Genomic DNA, 25,066 nt, shown 5'->3' on the forward strand with positions numbered 1-25,066 from the left:
ATGATATGTACCAAGTTTGGTTTGAATACAATAAAGCGTTGCGGAGATATTGCCTTAAGTGTGTTTTCGCAAGCGTTACGTAAAATTTGTTTGCGCGTTTATCGAAAAAAAATTGACGAATCCACTTGAATTCCATGTTTTTTGTCAACATGGTTTGAAGATGATCTGGTTCAATTTTCGTGCAAATCGGATGAACCGTCTAGGACGAGTTCGTAAAATTAGGTTTTTCGGAAAATTCAAAATGGCGGGAGATTTTTTTACGTCATATGCAATCGAATTGTCTTGAGCCAAAGAATCAGAGGAAAAAGAATTTTGTTTCTAGCCCTTATGGTTCAAAAGTTATTAGAATAAACATCAAATTCAAGAGTCAAATTTTGGACTGATGGTGGCGCTAGAGGGATTGAGTTAGAGACTCCAAATTTGCTATGTTAACACTTCAGACTGTCCTCTATGAGTGTGCCAAATTTCATAACGTTCCCCCAAACGGTTCTATGGGCTGCCATAGACTCCCATGGCGGAAGATGAATAATAATAATAATAATAGGAACGCTAACGGTTTCAATAGGTGCCTTCGCACCTTCGGTGCTTGGCCCATAATAATTCGGTCTGGGATTTTTACTCGGGTGGTTGGATAAAAACACTGACATTTTGGATTCGGACAGCAATACAATCAGAGACTAGCCCCTGCCAATGATGAAAATACCTTACGACCCCACGAGAAACAATTACCGTCCGAATAGGGCTAAACAGAACAACCACTTCAAAACTGACAAGATCTGACAAAGAACGGAACAAACACAGGCTTAATCCGAAATCGCCCCCTATACCCTCAAATAGGGCGCTATTTGAGGGGACAGCCATTTGTAGTGGTGTCCGAAAAAATAGTGGACGTTATTGAGTGCACTCATTCAATCTCACATTGCACCGCAATAACGAGTGTACAGCCGATGTACACACAGCGACTGTCCGAATTCACTCACTCATTTTCCTTCACTCCTTCAACAGGGTGTCCGCGGGGTTGTAAAAGGTAGTAAATGAAATTAACCAAAATGAAGGGCATTAAAAAGTAGTAAAAAGTAGTAAACGTCATCTGACGAGGTATTCAATTTTCGAGCCCAATTTTTTTTTAAATAAATTTTCAATTTGTGTTAAGTACAGGCCTTTTTTTCTAAAATTTGCGTGTATTTATTTATATGTTGAGAGTAGGACCGGCGCGATATCATGTGAGGTGGTGTTCGTTCGCGCGCGCGCCCGCGCTGAAACAAACTGGGTACCCGGCTGGCTTGCTAAACATGTATGCAAGCTCGCTTCCATTCAGTAATTAAAGGGTTAGTTCACCCAAAAATGAAAATTCTATCATTAATTACTCACCCTCATGTCGTTTCGACATCTTCGCATCTTCGGAACACAAATGAAGATATTTTAGTTGAAAGCTGATGGCTGAGAAAGGCTTCAGATAGGCCTCCATTGGCATTCAGTACATTTACACTCCCAAGACCCATAAAAGGCACTTAAAACATCGTTACAAAGTCCATCTCACCACAGTGGCTCTACAATAATTTTACGATGCGACGACAATAGTTTTTGTGCGCAAAAAAAAATCAAAATAACACCTTTATCCAATTTGTTATTGTCTTCCATGTGTGCCTCCACGACGCATGCGTGAGAATATGACGTAGCGCCGGTGTTCGGGAATCCATGAAATGCACACTTTAACCCGATTTTGAGAACTACGCCGAGACCTAAAGCACGATCAATGTAGAATCCAACAGCTTAGATATGTGCGTCTTCCTCTGCTTGTAAACAAATCCCTTCTGGGTCATCTGTCCGAGCGGCGGATCTGCGTCATATTCTCGCGGAAATGCACGTTTTCGGACCTCTGGCTGGAGGACTCACGATTTAAAGACTGGCTTAGGCCAGTAGTTTGCAACAGCCGCGAGGCTTATTGCCACGTCTGCAAGAAGAACCTGGGTGGGGGTGAATGGCGTCAAATCGCATATCAAATAGCCACCAAGAGCGAGCCGCTTCCCATATCAATGTTCTGCGCTACGGATGCATCAACGACCTCAACCTCCACTGCTTTGCCCTCAACCCCGACTGCTCTCCCGATTCAAACCACTGCCAGCAGTAGCCTAACGTTAGTCCTAGCAGCTTCATCAACAGGTGCGTGCAGGAGCGCCGCTAAGGGGGGAAAGTTAGGACGATTCTAAGAGCCCACACACTTTTGGGCCCCCCAGATATTGGTTTTATTTGTAGTAACAGTACTAGTAGTAATGTAATCGAAATTATAAATGTATAATCTACCAATGAGTCTCAAATATAACAAAATGATGGCTTATTTCTGCATTTCCGGCAAAATCCAGCAAAACGCTCCACTCATGAACCGCTCACATTTGCTCAAATCCCACTCCGACATGAAATTTCTCTGCACTGGAGGCTACTATAATTGTTGTATCCATTAAGAAAAGGTATTGTTTTGTATTTATGTTTAAATATTATAATGTTTTTTTTAATGTCTATGTCAAAATCAAAATCAAATCAAAATCAAATCAAATCAAATCACTTTATTGTCACACAGCCATGTACACAAGTGCAACAGCAGGTGAAATTCTTGGTGCAGTTCCGAGCAACATAGCAGTCATGACATGTACAACATTTAAAGCAGCATCAGATTACACATCTGATGCGCCCACAATTACTCACAGCACAGTAAACACTACAATAAATAATTTACACAATGTGAGTGTAGTTCTCACAGCTTTAACCAATATACACATACTTACAATATACATATACTTTAAACAATATACACTAAACATACATTAAACAGTATACATTAAGCTATAATAGTAATAATAATATACAATGTACAGTATCCATTATTATTCACAGTAGAGATCCAATGTACAATAGGTGCTATATGATAAATGATAAATAATAAATTATAATAAATGTGTATATAATGTGTGTGTATCTACAGTGGGTTGTGCTGAGTGATATTCTGTCCGGTGTGTGTTATGATCCTGATGGGTCAAGAGTTAAGGAGTCTGATTGTTTGTGGGAAGAAGCTGTTCTGGAGTCGGCTGGTGCGTGTTCTGATGCTGCGGTACCGTCTGCCTGATGGCAGCAGTGAGAGCAGCCCATGGCTCGGGTGGCTAGAGTCTCTGATGATCCTCTGAGCTCTCTTCACACATCGCCTGGCGTAAATGTCCTGGAGGGAGGGAAGCTCACCTCCGATGATGCAGCTGGCCGTGCGCACTACCCTTTGCAGGGCTTTGCGGCTGCGGGCGGTACTGTTGCCGTACCAGGTGGTGATGCAGCCAGTCAGCAGGCTCTCTATGGTGCTGCTGTAGAACCGTGTGAGGATGTGGCGGCTCATTCCAAACCTCCTCAGCCGTCGCAGGAAGAAAAGGCGCTGATGAGCCTTCTTCACAACGGCCTCGGAGTGGACGGACCATGAGAGTTCCTCTGTGATGTGGACACCGAGGAACTTGAAGCTGCTGACTCTCTCCACCGGTGCTCCATCGATGGTGATGGGGCGGTGTTCTCTCTCATTCCTCCTGAAGTCGACCACCAGCTCCTTGGTCTTGCTGACGTTGAGGGAGAGGTTGTGCTCCTGACACCACCGTGTCAGAGTGTGCACCTCCTCTCTGTAGGCCGTTTCATCATTGTCAGTGATGAGACCTACCACCGTCGTATCGTCAGCAAACTTGATGATGGTGTTGGAGCTGTGGGTTGCCACACAGTCATGTGTGTACAAAGAGTACAGGAGTGGGCTGAAAACACAGCCCTGAGGGGCTCCAGTGTTGAGAGTCAGTGGTGAGGAGATGTTACTGCCCATTCTGACCACCTGGCGTCTGTTTGACAGGAAGTCCAGGATCCAGCTGCATAACAGGCTGTTTAAGCCGAGAGCCCGGAGTTTCATGTCAAGTATGGAGGGCACAATGGTGTTGAATGCTGAGCTGTAGTCTACAAACAGCATTCTCACATATGTGTTCCTCTTTTCCAGGTGGGAGAGAGCAGTGTGAATTGTTGATGAAATGGCATCATCGGTGGAGCGTTTTTTGCGGTATGCAAACTGCAGTGGGTCCAGTGAGGGGGGGAGAACAGAGCAGATGTGGTTTCTGACTAGTCTCTCAAAGCATTTGCTGATGATGGGGGTCAGAGCAACAGGACGCCAGTCGTTTAAGCAGGTGGTTTTTGCTTGCTTCGGTACAGGAACAATGGTGGACGTTTTGAAGCATGTGGGGACCACAGACAGGGAGAGGGACAGGTTAAAAATGTCCGTGAAAACTCCAGCCAGTTGGCGCGCGCACGCTCTGATGACGCGGCCGGGAATCCCGTCTGGACCCGCAGCTTTACGGACGTTCACCCGCCGGAAGGATCGGGTTACATCCGCTTCAGATACGGAGAGTGCACTAACCTCTGTATCTTCAGCCGCGAGCTCTCTCTCCGCGAGGGCGGTGTTTGTTCCCTCAAAGCGAGCATAAAAGGTGTTGAGCTCGTCCGGGAGAGAGGCAGCGGTGTTCACGGTGGAGTTTGAGTTCCCTTTATAGTCTGTGATGATGTTAATTCCCCTCCACATGCTTCTGGAGTCGGTGGTGTTGAACTGTCCTTCAATCTTGTCCCTGTACTGGCGTTTTGCTGCTTTGATTGTTTTCCGGAGGGCATAACTTGCTTGTTTATGCTCCTCCGCATTACCGGAGTTAAAGGTGAGGGACCGCGCATTGAGTGCCGCGCGAACATCCCCATTTATCCACGGCTTCTGGTTTGGGTACAGCCGAATTGTTTTGGTCGGAACAACGTCATCTACGCACTTCCTGATGAAACACGTTACGCTATCAGCGTAGACCTCGATGTCGTCATCAGAGGCCGACCGGAACATCTCCCAGTCCGCGTGATCAAAACAGTCCTGTAGCATAGAGTCCGATTGGTCCGACCAGCACTGGATGGTTCTGAGGGCTGGTGCTTCCTGTTTCAGTCTCTGCCTGTAAGCGGGCAAAAGTAGAATGGACGCGTGATCTGATTTGCCGAATGGTGGGCGAGGGAGGGACTTGTAACCCTCCTTGAAGGGGGAGTAGCAGTGGTCTAAAACACGGTTCCCTCGCGTGTTGATGCTAACATGTTGGTGGTATTTGGGTGCGATGCGCTTGAAGTTGGCTTTGTTAAAGTCCCCGGTCACAATAAACGCAGCCTCAGGATGCGCGGTTTCCTGCTCACTCACTGACCTATACAGTTCCTTTAGTGCCCGGTCTGTGTCGGCTTGTGGGGGAATATACACCGCTGTGATGATGACCGCGGTGAATTCCCTCGGTAGCCAGAATGGTCGGCACAGAACCATGAGAAATTCCAGATCAGGAGAGCAGAAAGACTTGATAGAGTGTACGTTCCTCTGGTCACACCAGGATCGGTTGATCATAAAACACACACCCCCGCCTTTGCTTTTCCCGGAGAGATCTTTTTCTCTGTCCATCCGATGCACGGAGAACCCCGTGGTTTCGATGGCTGAGTCTGGAATCTCAGCGGACATCCAAGTTTCTGTAAGGCAGATAATGCAGCAGTCCCTCGTGTCTCGTTGGAAAGAGATCCGCGCTCTCAGCTCGCAGAGTTTATTGTCCAGAGACTGAACATTTGCCAGTAAAATACTGGGAAGCGGGGGTCGGTTTGCGCGGCGTCTTACTCTGACGAGTACGCCAGCTCTACAGCCCCTTCTCCGGCGGCGTTTCCGCGGCCGGGCCACCCAGACAAAGGGTTCCGCTGCTGTGTTTGTAAGCGGCGTGTCGTCGTTGATGAATTTAAAGTCCGGTTTTCGGTGTGCGATTGCCGAACCAATGTCCAAAAGTGTCTGTCTGTCGTACGTAGTAAGGCAGACAACATCCAAGACAAAAAACACAAAAACTATAAACAGAACAAACAAAAAACTACAATGCTTCAGCAGAGCTTGCGACGTTGCGGCCGTCCTCGGCGCCATCTCAACACAATCATATGTTGATTATGAAAAGTGATAAGCATGAGTGAGAAAGGACACATCATAAGATGCGCAATTCCAGGAAACATGGAGTGGGTCAGACATGACTGTGACCACTTCATTAAGTTTTGTTTTGGATAAATTGTATCTTAATTTTAATCAATGTTTCATCAGCCAATCGGGGCATTCTGGGTTGAGCGAGCAGAGCTTAATTGGTCAGTATTATTAAATTGCAGACAAAGATTTTGGATAGCTAGGTTGGTGCGGTAGGGGGCCTAACATCATATTCTTTCATAGGGCCCAAAATTGCTAGAGGCGCCCCTGGGTGCGTGACAGATGTCAGACAGCAGACGCTATGCCCTATCACCACCGCTACATTGCGAGCTGTGGTGTTTAGACCTTGCAACTAAACACTCTTTCAATTTGAACTATGGCATTGAAGAGCTCTTTCGAAATATGCAAGTTGCTTAAAGCTGGCCATACATACACTGTGCGATTTCAGCAAGGTTATCTACTCACACTGTACGAGTAGATCGCATGCAATGTAAAGCCAAAGCTCAAGGTTTATGTGCTCACACCTCACACTCGTCGAGCGCGACTTGTCTGCTCACTGTACGAGTGAAATATGCGCGAAAAACCTATAATAGCCTATCAAATGCATCAGCTATCAATTTAGCATTTATTATTATTATTATTAGGGTAGGCCTACTTTTATTGTTAAATTGATATTACATTTAATTTGCCCCTGTGATAATTTCATAATGCATCAATGCAGGCTATGCATAACCGACGCTGCATAATAAAAGAATAGATAGATTAGCTTGCTCCTCATTATTTATATACATTTTGGCCAATTACACAAGGAATTATAGGCCTATAATTAAAATGATTATCAGTCTATAATATGTCAGAACACTACAATAATATCAGTATTATTATCAGAAAGTAAGAGCAGCTTTATTTCAAAAACAACTTGTTTAACACAGGGCTCGACATTAAGCATGTTCACGTGCTTGTCCTTCGGACAAGTAAATCTGTCATCCACTTGTCCGAGTAAAAAATGTGCTTGTCCGAAAAGAAAAAAAAAATGTGTGTGTGTTGTACATACAATTTATTCTGAAGCAATCTCACCAGTGTTCAATCAGCTTTGACATAAGCATATTTGTGATATTTGTACCTTTTATATTTTTCCCCTAATCTTATTTAATATAGGCTATGATTCAGATTTCCTTTTATATTCTTAAATTGGATCAATAAATTAAATTAGAAGACGACACTGGCTCCAGTCAAATTAAATAACTTACACTGAAAAATTACAACTGCATTAAATAATGTTATGAGATGGGTTTAAATATTTATTGAATATACAAATAAGAAATGTTGGAAAGATGAAACTAAACCACCAGTAGGGGGGCGCAGGTGACAGTTGAATGAGTGAGTCATTGAGTCGATTCGTTCAAAAGCGGATTCATTCAAGAATGAGGCGGTCGTTTACGAATAGTTCATTGCAGTGTTGCCAACTTAGCGATTTTGTCGCTATATTTAGCGATTTTTCAGACCCCTTTGACGACTTATTTTCAAAAAAGCGACTAGCGACAAATCTAGCGACTTTTTGGACAAACATCAGCTACTTTATTTTACAAATGTCGCCAGTACTGTTCTGCGAGCGCGAGGTCTTGCTTTCTCCATGCCGTCACACCTCTCTCTGCGTTTACCCTGTTCAGTGAGTGGCTGTGGCTGAGAGGAGCAGCGCGTGCCGTTGAACACACACAGCAGCTGACAGACGTGAATGAGCGAGCTACACGCGAGCACACAGTGTTGCCACGGACCAATCACCATATCTGCTTCCTTTGTTTTATATTTAAAGAATTTAGTTTGACCCGTTATGATTTCCAGTATTCTCTTGTGCTTATCACTTATATTACTCACTCTCACAGAGCTTTAGTTCATCCAGTTTCAGACATCTCTCAGATTGTAAAAAAAAAAAAAAAATGTAATTCACTATATGATACTCGTTCTACTGTATGAAAAAAAGATATAGGAAATGAGAACATATTTATTAGACAGTTGGCTGTATTGTATTCTTTTAAAATACAGTGAGCACGGATTAAGAGAAAACACATTAGGCAGGCAGAACGCAAGGACGACGCGGTGACGTCACGGATATGCTAATTGACGCATGACGTCATCTAGCGACATTTAGCGACTTTTTGGGCTGGCTTTAGCTACTTTCCTTGGAAAATAGTTGGCAACACTGGTTCATTGAATCTTTAATTCTATCGATTCATTCAAAACGCTGAATCATTCACTCACGTTGTTGCTGTGACACGCGTTCTGCTGTGATCTTTTGGAACTATTTTCGCTGCTGAAATAGAACAAAAACACTCAATATTGCATCTAAAATGTAAGTGACTTAATGTTAATAATTGTTTATGGAACTGTCATATGAAATCAGTGTCATTTTCAGTCGTGATGTTATTCAGGAAAACAGCACTCTTGGTAATGTGACGTTGCAACTGTATCATGTTATAAATATAAATAAACATTTCTACATTTTTACGGCAGTGTGTTAACTGGGTTTCTCTGTGTGAGCGGTGCACATTTGTTTCGATTTCTCCTCGAGCTGCGCTGCGTCAACAGTGCAACGTTAGTTCTGCCAGAAAGACTCGGGAGAATAAATACTGTGACAATTATCCATTTATTAACAACCCAGCAAGCAATAAAGTATATTGGCATAGGCCCCGTCCGTAGCTCGCAATCTGAGGGTCCGGACTCTGCATATCCTGCCTGAAGACGAAGGCAGAGGCGCAGCCGACCCCCACGTGAGGTATGGAAGGGACCATCCTGGTGGTGGTGGGGTGGATGTAGGGAAGGATTTGACTTGGAGGTGGTGGGGAGGATGGCGGTGAATGGGAGCGTCAGCATCTGCGAACTCAGACATGAGTAAGTACCGATCTTTTATACCCAGGTATTTAGCATGTGATTGGATAGATAAAATTAAAGTGACATGACAATTAAGTCTTCCTGGCAGAACTTACGCTAAAGCTTCCATTTCTGCCAGAAAGACTCGGGAGAATAAATACTGTGACAATTATCCATTTATTAACAACCCAGCAAGCAATAAAGTATATTGGCATAGGCCCCGTCCGTAGCTCGCAATCTGAGGGTCCGGACTCTGCATATCCTGCCTGAAGACGAAGGCAGAGGCGCAGCCGACCCCCAAGAATAAGTGGAAGAATACTTCCACCTGGACGGAGCCTATCCTACCCCCAAAAAATGGTGAAAAATAAAAATAGACCCACCGGTCTTGTATCCTGGGATTCCTACAAAGAAGAAGAATAAGAGTTAACATGTTAAGCGTGAACATGGAACGCCAACTGCTGATGGCTAAAGCCGCTTCATGATTAAACAGAACTTGAATTTATAGTTGTAGATGAGTACTACACGTGAGCAATTCATATCTGCTGCTGCATAAATGTACATTTGGCCATTTTTGTTTTATATAATATATATTTATATATAAAACATGTATAACCACAGAGACAAGGCCGCAGGGCCACGAAGACAAGGCCGCAGGGCCACAAAGACGAGGCCGCAGGGCCACAGAGACGAGGCCGCAGGGCCACACGGCCTATTAGACCACAGAGACAAGGCCGCAGGGCCACACGGTCTGTTAGACCACAGAGACAAGGCCGCAGGGCCACGAAGACAAGGCCGCAGGGCCACAAAGACAAGGCCGCAGGGCCACGAAGACAAGGCCGCAGGGCCACAAAGACGAGGCCGCAGGGCCACAGAGACGAGGCCGCAGGGCCACACGGCCTATTAGACCACAGAGACGAGGCCGCCGGGCCACACGGTCTGTTAGACCACAGAGACAAGGCCGCAGGGCCACAGAGACAAGGCCGCAGGGCCACAAAGACAAGGCCGCAGGGCCACAGAGACAAGGCCGCAGGGCCACACGGTCTGCTAGACCACAGAGACAAGGCCGCAGGGCCGCACGGTCTGCTAGACCACAGAGACAAGGCCGCAGGGCCACACGGTCTGTTAGACCACAGAGACAAGGCCGCAGGGCCGCACGGTCTGCTAGACCACAGAGACAAGGCCGCAGGGCCGCACGGACTGCTAGACCACAGAGACAAGGCCGTAGGGCCGCACGGACTGCTAGACCACAGAGACAAGGCCGCAGGCCGCACGGACTGCTAGACCACAGAGACAAGGCCGCAGGCCGCACGGACTGCTAGACACAGAGACAAGGCCGCAGGGCCGCACGGTCTGCTGGACCACAGAGACAAGGCCGCAGGGCCGCACGGACTGCTGAACCATAGAGACAAGGCCGCAGGGCCACAGAGACAAGGCCGCAGGGCCACAGAGACAAGGCCGCCGGGCCACACGGCCTGTTAGACCACAGAGACAAGGCCGCCGGGCCACACGGCCTGTTAGACCACAGAGACAAGGCCGCCGGGCCACAAGGACAAGGCCGCAGGGCCACAGAGACAAGGCCGCAGGGCCACAGAGACGAGGCCGCCGGGCCACAGAGACGAGGCCGCCGGGCCACACGGCCTGATAGACCACAGAGACAAGGCCGCCGGGCCACACGGCCTGATAGACCACAGAGACAAGGCCGCCGGGCCACACGGCCTGATAGACCACAGAGACAAGGCCGCCGGGCCACACGGTCTGGTAGACCACAGAGACAAGGCCGCAGGGCCGCGCGGTCTGCTAGACCACAGAGACAAGGCCGCAGGGCCGCGCGGTCTGTTAGACCACAGAGACAAGGCCGCAGGGCCACAAGGACAAGGCCGCAGGGCCACAGAGACAAGGCCGCCGGGCCACAGAGACAAGGCCGCCGGGCCACAGAGACAAGGCCGCCGGGCCACATGGCCTGCTAGACCACAGAGACAAGGCCGCCGGGCCACACGGCCTGATAGACCACAGAGACAAGGCCGCTGGGCCACACGGTCTGGTAGACCACAGAGACAAGGCCGCAGGGCCACAAGGACAAGGCCGCAGGGCCACAAGGACAAGGCCGCCGGGCCACAGAGACAAGGCCGCCGGGCCACACGGCCTGATAGACCACAGAGACAAGGCCGCCGGGCCACACGGCCTGATAGACCACAGAGACAAGGCCGCCGGGCCACACGGTCTGGTAGACCACAGAGACAAGGCCGCAGGGCCGCGCGGTCTGCTAGACCACAGAAACAAGGCCGCAGGGCCGCGCGGTCTGTTAGACCACAGAGACAAGGCCGTAGGGCCACAGAGACAAGGCCGCCGGGCCACACGGCCTGATAGACCACAGAGACAAGGCCGCAGGGCCACACGGTCTGCTAGACCACAGAGACAAGGCCGCAGGGCCACACGGTCTGCTAGACCACAGAGACAAGGCCGCAGGGCCACACGGTCTGCTAGACCACAGAGACAAGGCCGCAGGGCCACACGAAAAAAGGTAAATAAAATAGACCCACCGGTCTTGTGTCCTGGAGTTCCTACAAAGAAGAAGAATAAGAGTTAACATGTTAAGCGTGAACATGGAACGCCGCCTGCTGATGGCTAAAGGCCACTTCATGATTAAACAGAACTTGAAGTTATAATTTGTAGAGGAGTACTACACATGAGCAATTCATATCTGTTGCTGCATAAATGTAACAGGTTTTTTTTTTTTTTTTTTTTTTTTTTTTTTTTTTTTCCAGAGACAAGGCCGCAGGGCCACACAGTCTGCTAGACCACAGAGACAAGGCCGCAGGGCCACACGCCATCTTTGATATAGTAGAAAGACCATGCTATCATAACGTACCGAGCCGAATTGGCCGGAACACCACCACCAGTAGTTGCATAGGGATTTACCAGAACCATTACTGGAGAGCTTGCTGAGCTTCAAGGATGATTTTAGAATCTGTTTTATATAAGACTTGAATGCAGAAGAACATCATCTTCACGGTAGCTTAAATGCTGGCCTAGAATTTCCGCTGTCGTAGCTGTAGAAAGTCTGATATGAAGAGAAGGAGGTAAACTGCAGCTTTTAAGTCAGTATAAAAGTGGGTCTGAACCAGGCCTTAGAGAGAGGTGCTCCATTAGATAAAAATAGGGGGGGGAGTGGTCAGAAGTCTTAGGATGAACGTGAAGATATTTAACCTTAGAAGTGAAGGGACAGTAATTATTCTTCATCTTAGAAATTGTTCATGTGATACCAGAACCTTTAAAGTCATTCTAGAATGCTTAAGTAAAAGAGTAAAGAATTTGGGTGAGAAGTGACGATCAGAACAGGAAAGACCGAGAGTAGAATCAAACTGATTAGTTTCTAAAGTGAATTTCCCTGGACACATGAAGCCGAAGGCTTATAAAACATGGCTTCTATCGGAATATCGGTGTAAGTGGAAGATCAACCTTAAAAGCTTTGAACGTACCTGATGTTTGTTAAGACAAGTAGGTAATCCTAGTTTTACCTTTGGAATTATGGGAGAGTTTAATGAACATGCCTGATGGTTTAAGCATTGCTGAAGAAACCATCTTGACCATCATGGAATCCTGCATTCAAATGCTTCTTGATAGGAGAGACCTTAGTAGAGGATGCCAACTCCGCGCGTTGAGCTATGTTCGTAGCAACACCAATCTGAAAGAATGGCCCATGCACAGGCGAGTTAGAGATCACACATCTTTCCATCTGCAGTTAGGAGGATTCTAAACCCCTGGGCGTAGCTCCCGCTCACATCTTGATAGAACACCATCTAACCGTCAACCTGCTGAGAGAACCCCCAAAAGAAAAAAAACCAGAACAGCATGACAAATACATAACATGCGCATGTGATTGAGAACACCGGACGATGCCCTTGCAAAAGGAAAAATTATGTTTTATATGTTTAAGCTTTACTAGCTAATAAAACCATAACTAGCTATATAGGAACCGACACCGCTACCGAACCTATGGAAGAGATCGAAGTGAAATCTTCATTTGATACCTAAGCCAGGATAATACTGTGTGATTTTAGCCACGTTTGGCAGTATGAGACAATATCGCAATCCTAAAAATTCCTAGAATAAAATCTGATGTCTTTAATAATTAGTTTGACATGTTCCCCAACGCCATGATAATTTAGTGAATTAGTTGATGTAAAACTCCAGACACTTCTTCGTGCGTCTGATTAACATACAGCCTGCTGTAAATGCACTGAGATCCCCCAGGGTAGCATCAGGATCGCAGTCTGAAAAGCAACAAATCACAATGTCTATAAGCGCACCGTGTGTGCCAGCTTTAGTGAAGAGAAAACTTACTGCGAGAGAACTCGCTGTTTGCGGCGCAGCCAGAAATCAATACGCATATGCAGACTGTGCAACAGTCAATGCTATATTTACTCCCCTGTATATTGTTTTAGTCACGATAGAATTCAGTGTGAGTGTAACTGATCACAGGCATGTCTTTTCTGTAGCTCAAACAGTAGAGCATGGCACCAGCAACGCCGAGCCGCGGGCCCGATTCCCAGGAAAAGCAAGACCCGAAAACGCCAAATGTGCACCCTGAATGCAACTCAAGGTGCCCGGACAAAAGCGTCCGCCAAATGCATGAATGTAATGTCCGTTGGGCACTCGAATACAATGCCCAATTGGAGGCGCTACACAAAACAGAAAACACACAATCAGGATTGAATGGTTCAGAGCTTGTTCACCGCTAATTCTGCCTTCCAGTGCATACGTTTGACCAACGAATAGTAGAACATCCAATAGATCATGATTCGGTGTAGTCAGATTGACCACAGCAGTTTCCACTGAGTTTATCTGAACTGAAGCATTTGGCAGTTTCATGCGTTTATAAAGGAGTGCACTCTGCTCACTATATTCATAAAAGATTTGAATAATTGTATTCCCGTGCTGCCATTTAGATGCTGTGCGATGCAATCTTATGTTAACAGGTCGGATTGAGTAAGGAATTAAATTAGTACTGCTATCGAATATCAAGTCAACCTTGTTTTGTATGCAAACCTTACCCAACATATGATGCTGAGAGTACAAGCGAGATACACATTTGTTTTATTCATGAATGTAGCCATGGCGTCCTAGCACGGAAGACCAAGGGAGACATAACACCAAATTCTAAGTTTCTAGAAATATAAGGGTGATTCTTCAATTGGGGGCTATTTTGCCATCTTACATTTTGATGAATGAAATTTGGTTGAATTTTGTTAAAATTATGTCAAGACAATGTTTACATGCTTTGATGTAAAGATATAAAAATGGCCACGACTGAGCTTAAATGTAATTTGAGTATTTTATATCCATTTGCCAACTGGCACTGCAAAACGTCATTACCATCACAACATCAAAAAGTATCATAATGCAAAGAATGTATCAAGGAGATAATTTAAACTCATTTATCTTGCAAACATTGTTAACCTTCAACAATACGTATAAAAAACTAAATGTTTCCATTCAGCGAATTACATATATTTTCTTGTTCTCACTAGGGTTGGGAATCGTGAGAAATTTTCCGGTTCCGGTTCCGGTTCCGGTTCCGCCTAACGATTCCGGTTCCGATTCCGGTTCCATTAAAATTATTAAACAAATAGTAGTAAAGGAAAAAGGCACAATACGCAACTCAAACAATCCATTTTGTGTTTATTACTTGCTCTAAAATTTATTTACAGGTTGGCAATGTCAAAAAAGTCCTGTACTGTACATATATTACAGTATTAATTAAGCCATTCTTGCAACACATTTTTTTTCAAATGAACACCTCTGAAATTGTCTTATTACATTTTATCTCTCTGTCTCTGAATAAAACCAAGTTATAAATTATATTTATTAGTTATATTTATTAATTAGTTATATATTAATTTAATAGTAATTCAGTTATTCAGTGAACTTGTAAATAATAAATTGCAATTCAGCATTACAAAGGTAGCCTAATTGTGCCTAAACGCTTACCTAAACCATGGTGACTCAACGGTTGACATATATATATATATATATACATATATATATATATATATATATATATATATATATATATATATATATATATATATATATATATATATATATATATATATATATATATATATATATATATATATATATATATATATATATATATAGGCTATATATATAGGCCTTTCACTATAAATCTGGTATAAGCCCTGTGGCACTCTGTGCTGTAGCAAATGTTTTGTCAAATTGCTAGTGCAGCCTCCTTTGCATGTTATTAACTTTTCACGTGTTACATTTTGCTTCATTATCATTCATTCTTTGGAAATGAATCCATACTTGTGACTTTCTCTTCGCTATGCTGGTGGTCAACGAGAAAATATCTGACGCAAAACCGTAAATGTGTAGCGCGAGGGCTTTCAGTGCTGAACTGCGTTGCCCTCCTGGAAGCGGCAGGCAACGTAATTAATATTTATGATGAGGTGAGCCAGGGTTGCCAGGTTTTCACAACAAAACCCGCACAATTGCACAATCGTTTCAACCCGCGGACATGAAACACAGCCCGCGGCAACAGTGGAAAACGGGAAAGCGGGAAAACCACGGACTTGGCAACACTGGCTGTCACTCGCTATGAAAGGATACGCTTCCAGCGCTTCGCGCACACATTGCACCAGAACCGTTTTCGGAACCGAAACTTAGGAATTTCGCGCGGTTCTGGTATTTTTCAAAAATCAGTTTCGGTTCTGCATAAGAACCGGTTCTCGGTTCCCAACCCTAGTTCTCACCATCAAAATGTGTTTTTCTGTGTTCATCAAAGCACACTTTTGTTTAATTTCTGGAAAATTAATTTGAGATGTTTTTTCTTTGAATAGGTGGATGAGTATTTCATTAGGCTTTCCATGTAGCACCTGAAGATTGAACATAAAACAGCACCTTTATATGAGCACAGAACGCTACAGATCTTCCTCATAGGGAAGGAAGCCATATCGAATCACGAAAGGAAGCCGGTCCAACGCTTGGTGCCCCGTATGTTTGAGCAAAATATGTACTCTGCTGGATGACAGCCAACACTTCAAGCTTGAAACTTTGTGACAGTTAAATTGCATATGTGACGAACTCACAACACTTGGAAGATGAATCTAACGCCATTGAATCAGACCGGATCAAAGCACTGATGTCGGTGCTGTACCTAAATATGCTTATTTGCTCAGCATAGTTTTTAAATTCAATTTTAGTGATCTGATAACACTGAACCCAATCGCGATTTCAGCTTAACTTCAGTTCAACATGAAGCCCCGATTAAATGGGTGCATGTTGCTTTAAAACCCGTGTTAATTTTCCTTGCATTCGTAGGGAGAATGATAGAGTCAAAATATGCTGTGCATATCTGTTCTGTTTCAGTTTTATAACAAAATACTATCTATAGCGGTAACCGGCGTCATAGGAATCATTTACGAGCACTATGGGCACAAACGAGTCACAACGAGAGATCACGTTGCACGAGCAGACCGGCAAACACCTGTGCGCGTCTCACACGATGCATGTGTGTGCTCTATACAGATATGCTTGCGACAAAGTTGAAAAAGAGTAATATACTACACCCAATCGGCATCGGAATGCATAACCATATGCATATCACTGTGATAAATGCTGATGTAGTGATGTCGTCAGAATGGTGATTAAAACCACAGCCGTGTCTTTGATAACATGCCCAGATAGTCCTCATGAAGCGATTGATCTGAGTCTGACGTGAGACTTGCTCTTGTTAGTGAAGCACTCGCGTCTGTTACTGCGGTAACCCATTGAACAGAATGAAAGGCTGACATGGACTTAGAACGCCACTGTAAACACATTATTAGTTATCGTAGGACCAGCGATCGACCACTACGGAACGCCCGGATCGTCAAGTGAATGGGAGCGTCAGCATCTGCGAACTCAGACATGAGTAAGTACCGATCTTTTATACCCAGGTATTTAGCATGTGATTGGATAGATAAAATTAAAGTGACATGACAATTAAGTCTTCCTGGCAGAACTTACGCTAAAGCTTCCATTTACCGTCAGTTCATTATACATTATTATCATCCACTGTCAATAGCCACTTACAGTAATGAATGCAGAATCATTCTTGCATTTTGGTGATTCCCTAGTTATTTTTTGTTAATGACGTTTTATCAGGCTACTTGTCCGTCGGGCAAGTAAAATTCTCTTTCACTTGCCCCTTCAAAAAATCCACTTGTCCCGGACAAGCGTTAATGTCGAGCCCTGAAACACGAAATGGGCCTATACTTCTCTTCTAATTTGTTTCACAATATGGGCCACAAGAGAAATTTTAAGAATATAAATTCAGACAGTTATAGGCTATACGTTATCAGCATATGTTAAAGTAGATTTATATAAATAAATAGATATCTCTTGTCTCCGAAAGCTTGTCAGATTTTACTTTCACTTTTTGTAGTGAATAATTGACCAGGTTTGAGACTTTACCGACTCTCCCGCACATTGCGTTTTTGTGTGATATCCACTGACTCGGCTTAATGATTTAAAACGAAAAAGAAAAAAATCTATATTGCGCCGTGAAAATTGATCTCGTTTCCCTCTGTGCACTGCACGAACTATGAAGAAGATGTCCTCTTCCTCTTCTGTCTTTATTTCTATTCTCATCTCTGTGGGTAGTTGATGTTAAGTTATAATGATCTTGTTACATTGTGATGCAATATGTTATTCCATTTGGAAAGATATTTCATTTACGCTACTATAGTTGCAGCTTAAAAATATTTTGAAGGTATTAAAAAAGGTGGTAAAAGGTATTAAATTCAACTTAAGAAGTTCTGTATATACCCTGTTCAAGTGAACTGTATTATTGGATAACGTAGGGAATAGTGAATGAGGGTGAATGAAGGGGACGATTTTGGATTCAGCCACAGACACACACACTAGGGACAAAACGAGACACAGGTGTAACACAAATCAAAAACAATGGCAACAGTTGAACTAACACTGGACACTGAACTGGCAACTGTGCAAAACTAAACACAACCTCCAACACAAACACAGATCAAGCATGACAGTAATGTGATTTGTTTTTATTTTTCAGCCTTGCATTGGCTACAAAATCTTTTGTCCACATAATCCACACAGACATTGTACAGCTTACATAGTGACGTCAGTCTTATATTGTCTGCATAGATATGTATATGTAGATGCCTCATTAGACCGCTCCAGACATGTTGAAGCGCCCGCAATCTTAGGTCAGCATTTCAGATGCTGTCGTCACTCACAGTAAAAATCACTGAGGTTTCCAAGATGCCACAACTTTTTTTAGCCACTGGTTGTAAAAACCACCGCCACCAAGATATCAATTCTCAATGAAATGGGATAACCTTCACAGGTTATTAAATAATGTCTTCAGAATTTATATGTAGTGTATGTTTTGGAAATGATTCAGTCAAAATTAAATAAATAAAAATGTAATGGTAGAAAGTTTTCTATTAGGTTTAGGGTTAGTCTGTGGTTTAGGGTTAGATTATAGTATTTATAGCTGCATTTAAAAAGTCTGAAGTCTATGCATTGTCTACATTAGACAGCTAAGTAAAAGTTTTGAGTGTGTGTGAGAGTGCGTGTGAGTGCATGTGAGTGCGTGCGTGTGTGTGTGTGTGTGTGTGTGTGTGTGTGTGTGTGTGTGTGTGTGTGTGTGTGTGTGTGTGTGTGTGTGTGTGTGTGTGTGTGTGTGTGTGTGTGTGTGTGTGTGTGTGTGTGTGTGTGTGTGTGTGTGTGTGTGTGTGTGTGAATGTGTATTTGTGAGTGTGAGTGTGAGAGAGAGTAAGAATAAGTGTGAGTGTGCGTGAGTATTGATTATGTGTTTGTGTGTGTGATAAGTAGGTTTAGGAGTAGGGTGTGTGTGTATATTTGTGAGTGTGAGAGAGAGTGAGTGTGCGTGAGTATTGATTATGTGTTTGTGTGTGTGATGAGTAGGTTTAGGTGTGTGTGTGTGTGTGTGTGTGTGTGTGTGTGTGTGTGTGTGTGTGTGTGTGTGTGTGTGTGTGTGTGTGTGTGTGTGTGTGTGTGTGTGTGTGTGTGTGTGTGTGTGTGTGTGTGTGTGTGTGTGTGAGTATTGGTTATGTGTTTGTGTTTGTGTTGAGTAGGTTTAGGAGTACAGGGAGTGCAGAATTATTAGGCACGTTGATTTTCTGATCATATTTTTTTTCCAGGCACATTTGACCAATTCCAAACCACAGTAATCCTAATAACTACTATTGATTTAGTATTTAATAATGTATAAGTGATATATAATTGTTCATGAAGGCTGGAAATGAAAATCACCTTATATTCAGGTGTGCAGAATTATTAGGCATGTTTTCTTTTACAGATAAATTGAGCCAAAAAAGAGATTTAACTCAGACTGAAAAGTCAAAAAGTATTAAATGCCCATGAGAAGGATGCAATACTAATGCAATACTAGACATTGCAGTTAAGGCATGACCATTGGACAGTGAAATGCTCGTTGGGTCAGCAGGATCTGACAAAAACAGGTGGTGAAGAAAAGACACCTGTTAACTGCAAAAGAATTAAGAATTAAGGTGAAGAATTAAGGGTGAAACCATCAGGAACCCTTTAGTCTCCAGCGCCACCATTTTCCAAAGCTGCAACCTACCTGGAGTCTCCAGAAGTGCAAGGTGTCAGGATCTCAGAGACTTCAGTTAGGTAAAGAATCCTAAAAAATGACCCCCACTAGATAAGAATCACAAGCTGAAGTGTTGTAAAATACATGAAGAAGGTTTTTTTATAGGCTTTATGGACAGATAGGTTGAGAGTGACTCTTGAAGGACCAGCACCACATCCTCTAGTACCACTGTTTGAAGAATTCATCTTCCAGAATCTGGCAGTACGTTTTGGGAGTTCATTTTTAGTCCATCTCTGCAAAACGGACTTCAGGATGGACTAAAAATGAACTCCCAAAACGTACTGCCTTAATTCTTCACCTTAATTCTTAATTCTTTTGCAGTTAACAGGTGTCTTTTCTTCACCACCTGTTTTTGTCAGATCCTGCTGACCCAACATGCCTAATAATTCTGCACACCTGAATATAAGGTGATTTTCATTTCCAGCCTTCATGAACAATTATATATCACTTATACATTATTAAATACTAAATCAATAGTAGTTATTAGGATTACTGTGGTTTGGAATTGGTCAAATGTGCCTGGAAAAAAAATATGATCAGAAAATCAACGTGCCTAATAATTCTGCACTCCCTGTAGTGTGTGTGTGTGTGTGTGTGTGTGTGTATGTATGTGTGAGATGGGTAGGTTTAGGGGTAGGGTTTGTGTAAGGGGATAGAATATGCAGTATAAAAACCATTACATTTATGGAGAGTCCCAATAAAACATGGAAACACAACGTGTGTGTGTGTGTGTGTGTGTGTGTGTGTGTGTGTGTGTGTGTGTGTGTGTGTGTGTGTGTGTGTGTGTGTGTGTGTGTGTGTGTGTGTGTGTGTGTGTGTGTGTGTGTGTGTGTGTGTGTGTGTGTGTGTGTGTGTCAATAAGCCACAAAACAGACCTCAGCCTTCTTTAATAAATACTATTTAAATTAATTCTTAATTCAAAGAGGAAATAAATTAGAGTTATAATAAATGTTTTTCTCATTTAAACTCAACGTGCCCTTAAGAAACGATATTCACAATCTTTTTACATAATATGACGTTGTTTCCCAGTGAGGCAGGGTATTCAATGTGAAATAAACACATGTAGGATGAGGAATAGATTGGTGTGTCTCTATATGACAGACGGTTGAACAATAAGAAGGATTAATGACATCAACTGAAAAGGAAAGTCGTTTTGGTAACCAGGGATTTTAATTTTTTTTTACAATATGAAGCCCCTTTTCTTATATATGGAATAACATCAGGTTCAGGTTCAACATCAATAATAAAACCAGGAACCTGCATCTGGAGAAAGTGAATAGGGTTGAATTTGCTTTATTAAAAAGTGTTCTATAATTAAGAAAGATCTTGAATATTCTCGGAGGCAGATTTAGTGTCTCTAAATTATTGTTAAGCACACACACACACACACACACACACACACACAGAGAGAGAGAGAGAGAGAGAGAGAGAGAGAGAGAGAGAGAGAGAGAGAGAGAGAGAGAGAGAGAGAGAGAGAGAGAGAGAGAGAGAGAGAGAGAGAGAGAGAGAGAGAGAGAGAGAGAGAGTAAAGCAGGTTTGGCAAGTGTAGTTCTCCACTGCTAACAATAGCAGGTGCAGTCAGTCAATCAGTTTTACTCACCTGTCACAGGTGTGTATGTGTGCTACATATTCATGAGCTAACAGGGAGGAGGCTGAACTAACACACACACACACACACACACACACACACACACACACACACACACACACACACACACACACACACACAGTTTGAGTCAGTCCTGAGGAGAGAAACACATTGGACTATCAGAGCATGAAGTAAGTCTTGTGTGTTTTTCTCTCTTTCTGTGACTTTATATTATTTCTCAAAGCTGTTTCACAGCTCACAAGACTTGGAAATATCAATAATCTAAATAATTTTGTTTTAAGTATCGAATTAATAAACATCAGTGTCTCTGTTTATCCTAAAATTGTTTATATTCTCAAATATACTCTAAATTGACTTCTAGGACCAGTATAGAGTGTTGTTTTGGTCTTACTTGAGTAGTGTTTGTTTTTGAGTTCGAGATCTCTTAGTTGTGATGGCAGTTTGAGAGATTGTTTCCTGACGGTCGTGTGAGATTACCTGAGCCCATCATTTAGGAGAAACGAACTACTGATGTTACATGTTTTTCTTTCCTGTGGGAAGTAGGTTGATGTATATATACTGACCTCAGAAGACTGACTATACGATGAAGTGTTGAGATTTAGGGTTGGTGCTGTGAAATGTATTGTTTATCTACATGTATTTGTCATCAAGACTGTCAAGGCAAACGGTCATGCAAATGCTGAATCGCTCGTGGCAGTTCTGTGAGCTGTAGTGAAGAGATGAAACAGCAGAATGGTAATTAGACTGCATCAAATGTCTCGCATATGCCTTTGTTTTTGTGGTGTTCTGAGTTCATTACAATCTGGTCTGATGTCTTTGGGCTACAACATGCTGTCAAATAACACTCATCCCTCAGTTTGTCAAAATGACCCAAAGTCGTGTGTTTCGTTATACACTTATAGTGGGAGAGTATGGGTTAATGTTCAAATGTAAGTATTGGGGAAATATTTGTCACGTACTGACTTGACTTGATCATCCACAGCAAAGATGCATGACACCGAACAATGATAAATCACATTTAAATATAGCTGCGAACAGCAGTTATCAGGGTTCAAGCACTTTAGGGCCTTCAAGCACATTCGTAAAAAGGTATTTATGTATTTAGGTTTTATTTAGCAAGCATGTAACCACTAAGATCATATATGGAAAAGACCATTTACAGCCAATAAAGGGCAATATACTAAGGAAACGTAGTAGTTTTAAAGCTTTTTATGTTATCAAGGTCAAGCCAAAAACCTAGGATTAGTTCGTGAAAGTACGTTTTTGAAATAATCGCCAATATTTAACAAAAGTTTCGATTGACAGCGATGATCCTAGAGGCAAAGTTGCTCAAAATGAGGAGTTCTTACATAAGGTATGAATATCGTGGGCTTGTGCGAAAAATTACGTGATATTTAAAGGGTTAGTTCACCCAAAAATTATGTAATTAATTACTTACCCTCATGTCGTTCGACACCCGTCAGACCTCCGTTCATCTTCGGAACACAAATGAAGATATTTTAGTTGAAATCTGATGGCTCTGAAAGGCCTCCATTGAAAGGCCTCCAAGGTACTAAAGACGTTGTTACAAAGTCCATCTCACTACAGTGGTTCTAAAATAACTTTATAAATCGGCGAGAATCGTTTTTGTGCGAAAAAAACCCCTAAATAACGACTTGCATAGTGATGACGATTTCAAAACACGGCATCACGAAACTTCGAAGCGTTATGAATCAATGAGTCGAATCATGATTCGGATCGCGTGTCAAACCGCCAAACTGCTGAAATTTGGCGATTCAAACCGCTGAATCGACTCAGTGATTCATAACGCTTCGAAGCTTCATGATGCCTTGTTTTGAAATCGTCATCACTATGTAAGTCGTTATTTAGGGTTTTTTTTGCGCACAAAAACTATTCTCGCCGATTTATAAAGTTATTTTAGAACCTCTGTAGTAAGATGGACTTTGTAACGACGTCTTTAGTACCTTTTAAGGGTCTTGAACCGTGCCATTGTGCCAATGGAGGCCTATCAGAGCCATCAGATTTCAACTAAAATATCTTCATTTCTGTTCCGAAGATGAACGGAGGTCTTACGGGTGTCGAACGACATGAGGGTAAGTAATTAATGACAGAATTTTCATTTTTGGGTGAACTAACCCTTTAATCCTTTACACTTGTGAAAACCGTAAAGGCGCCCCCCAGGTGGCCGATTTCTTTTGAATTTCTCACAGATCTCTAGTGTCATGAGTCAACATGGCATAGCGAGTTTCGTTCCGATCGGCCTCCGTTAACCTTCTCTGACAGGCACATGAACTTCATTGGCCGATGGCGGCCGTGTTTTTCGAGATGCGCAAATGTCCTCATAAACAATCGCAGCACCTTGGACAAAGCCACCGCATGCCAGTTTTCAAGTCAGTCGGACTGACAGTTGCATAGCTAAAGACATTTACGTGTTTTTTTTTTCATTTTATAGCGGCACCAAGTGACCAGTCGCAGCGTCCTTTTTCACACGACCACAGACCGTGCCCATACACAGATTGTCTCAAATTATCTCATTCCGTTCAAGAGGAACAGCCGTTTTAGTAAAATTGGCTACGCCCACTTCAAATGTTTTGCCGTCCTGTCGCGGACACGAATCAAAAGTTCTACTTTTTTGAGGACATGTTTTTTATTGACAATCAGACTCCAGAGAATCTTTCTGCACCAAGGATTTCTCCAATATAAGACACTTGAGCCTGCGGTGAACAGTTTAGGAGTTATGAGCCATTTCGTACTTTTACCGCTGTAGCGCCCCCGTCAGGCCGATTGGGATGAGATTTGGTGTCATTGTAGACAGGGTGGGTACTACCATCCCTCAAAGTTTCAAGTCTCTACAGCTTATGGTTTGATCTGCCCAATCACTTTTAGAACAGAATGTTGATCCTTGGAAATCCTAACAATTACAATAGGATTTCAGCGCTATGCCCTTGAACCACTAATAATCACTAGGAACCAAACTGAGAAACACAAGTACAAAACATTAACACAAGACAATGAAATGGGGGTTTAAACACAGAGGTAACAAGAGGCTAAATGAAGGACAGGTGTTGGTTGATTAGTTGACATGAGAACAAACAAGGGTAGCTATGGTAACGAACAAAACGCAATAGAAACAAGGAAACCGGAGAACAGAATATCAAAATAAGAGTCCATGAGACAGAGACTTGTTTTGAAAGTACAGCTACAAGACTTTTAAAACTCCCAATCTAACTCATGTTAAACTATTAAACCATATGGTAATATGACCTGACTAAAAAAGATAAATTCTTGGGATTTAAAATGAGAATCGATTAAAATCGATTTATCGTCTTATTCTGGTCAAATCCGTGGCATCACATACACATTGTGTTTTTATGCTTCTTTCTGTAGATTTGCACTCCTGTGGATCTGTAGAGCAGCCTCATAAAAAGAAGACCCCGCCCCCTCTCAGACCATGCCCCGCCCATCTCCAGGAGAGGCCACGCCCCATTCCCTCAGCCACGGCCACGAAGCCCAGTGCACAGAAACCAAACGGTATTATTTTACTTTTGTTTCTTACCAGCAGTCCTGCAACGAATCAATGACTTTATTAGTCCCATTTCTGGTTTTCCACCATAAATGTGTGTTTGCATTATGTGTGAACTATTTTTGTGGCTTTCACATATAGTGCAAAACAGACAGAGGAAGGAAGTGCAGACAGCTCAGACTCTGCTTCCTGAATTCAGCTTGACTTTGTTAATTGCATCATTTATGTTATATTTCACTCAGTTCTAATATATGCAACTCATCTAATAAACGCTTAACAAATTCATGCTCATTTGAAACAGTATATCCGCTCATGCACACACACACTTCATCGTCTTGACTCTTTTGTGTGTGTGTGTGTGTGTGTGTT

General features: G+C 43.1%; 2 protein-coding genes across 8 annotated transcripts in view; one reads left to right on the forward strand and one right to left on the reverse strand.

Annotated features, from left to right (window-relative positions):
* LOC307132267 (interleukin-17 receptor E) overlaps positions 1-25,066 on the reverse strand; it is a 517,506-nt gene that overhangs the window by 112,212 nt on the left and 380,228 nt on the right. The window lies entirely within an intron of this gene.
* Positions 1-25,066, forward strand: part of fgd (faciogenital dysplasia) — a 103,867-nt gene that overhangs the window by 28,458 nt on the left and 50,343 nt on the right. For 3 of the 7 annotated variants that reach the window (XM_079826448.1, XM_079826450.1, XM_079826454.1), the window contains exon 2: positions 24,562-24,705. In XM_079826448.1, the coding sequence (XP_079682574.1) occupies positions 24,562-24,705 (144 nt within the window). Of the gene's footprint in view, positions 1-21,207; positions 21,345-21,825; positions 21,910-24,561; positions 24,706-25,066 lie in introns of those variants that run through there. The other 4 variants (XM_079826451.1, XM_079826449.1, XM_079826453.1 and 1 more) reach the window with 4 other exon arrangements.

The sequence above is a fragment of the Gobio gobio genome (genome assembly GCF_949357685.1).
Source record: "Gobio gobio genome assembly, chromosome: 10".
NCBI classification, from domain to species: domain Eukaryota; kingdom Metazoa; phylum Chordata; class Actinopteri; order Cypriniformes; family Gobionidae; genus Gobio; species Gobio gobio.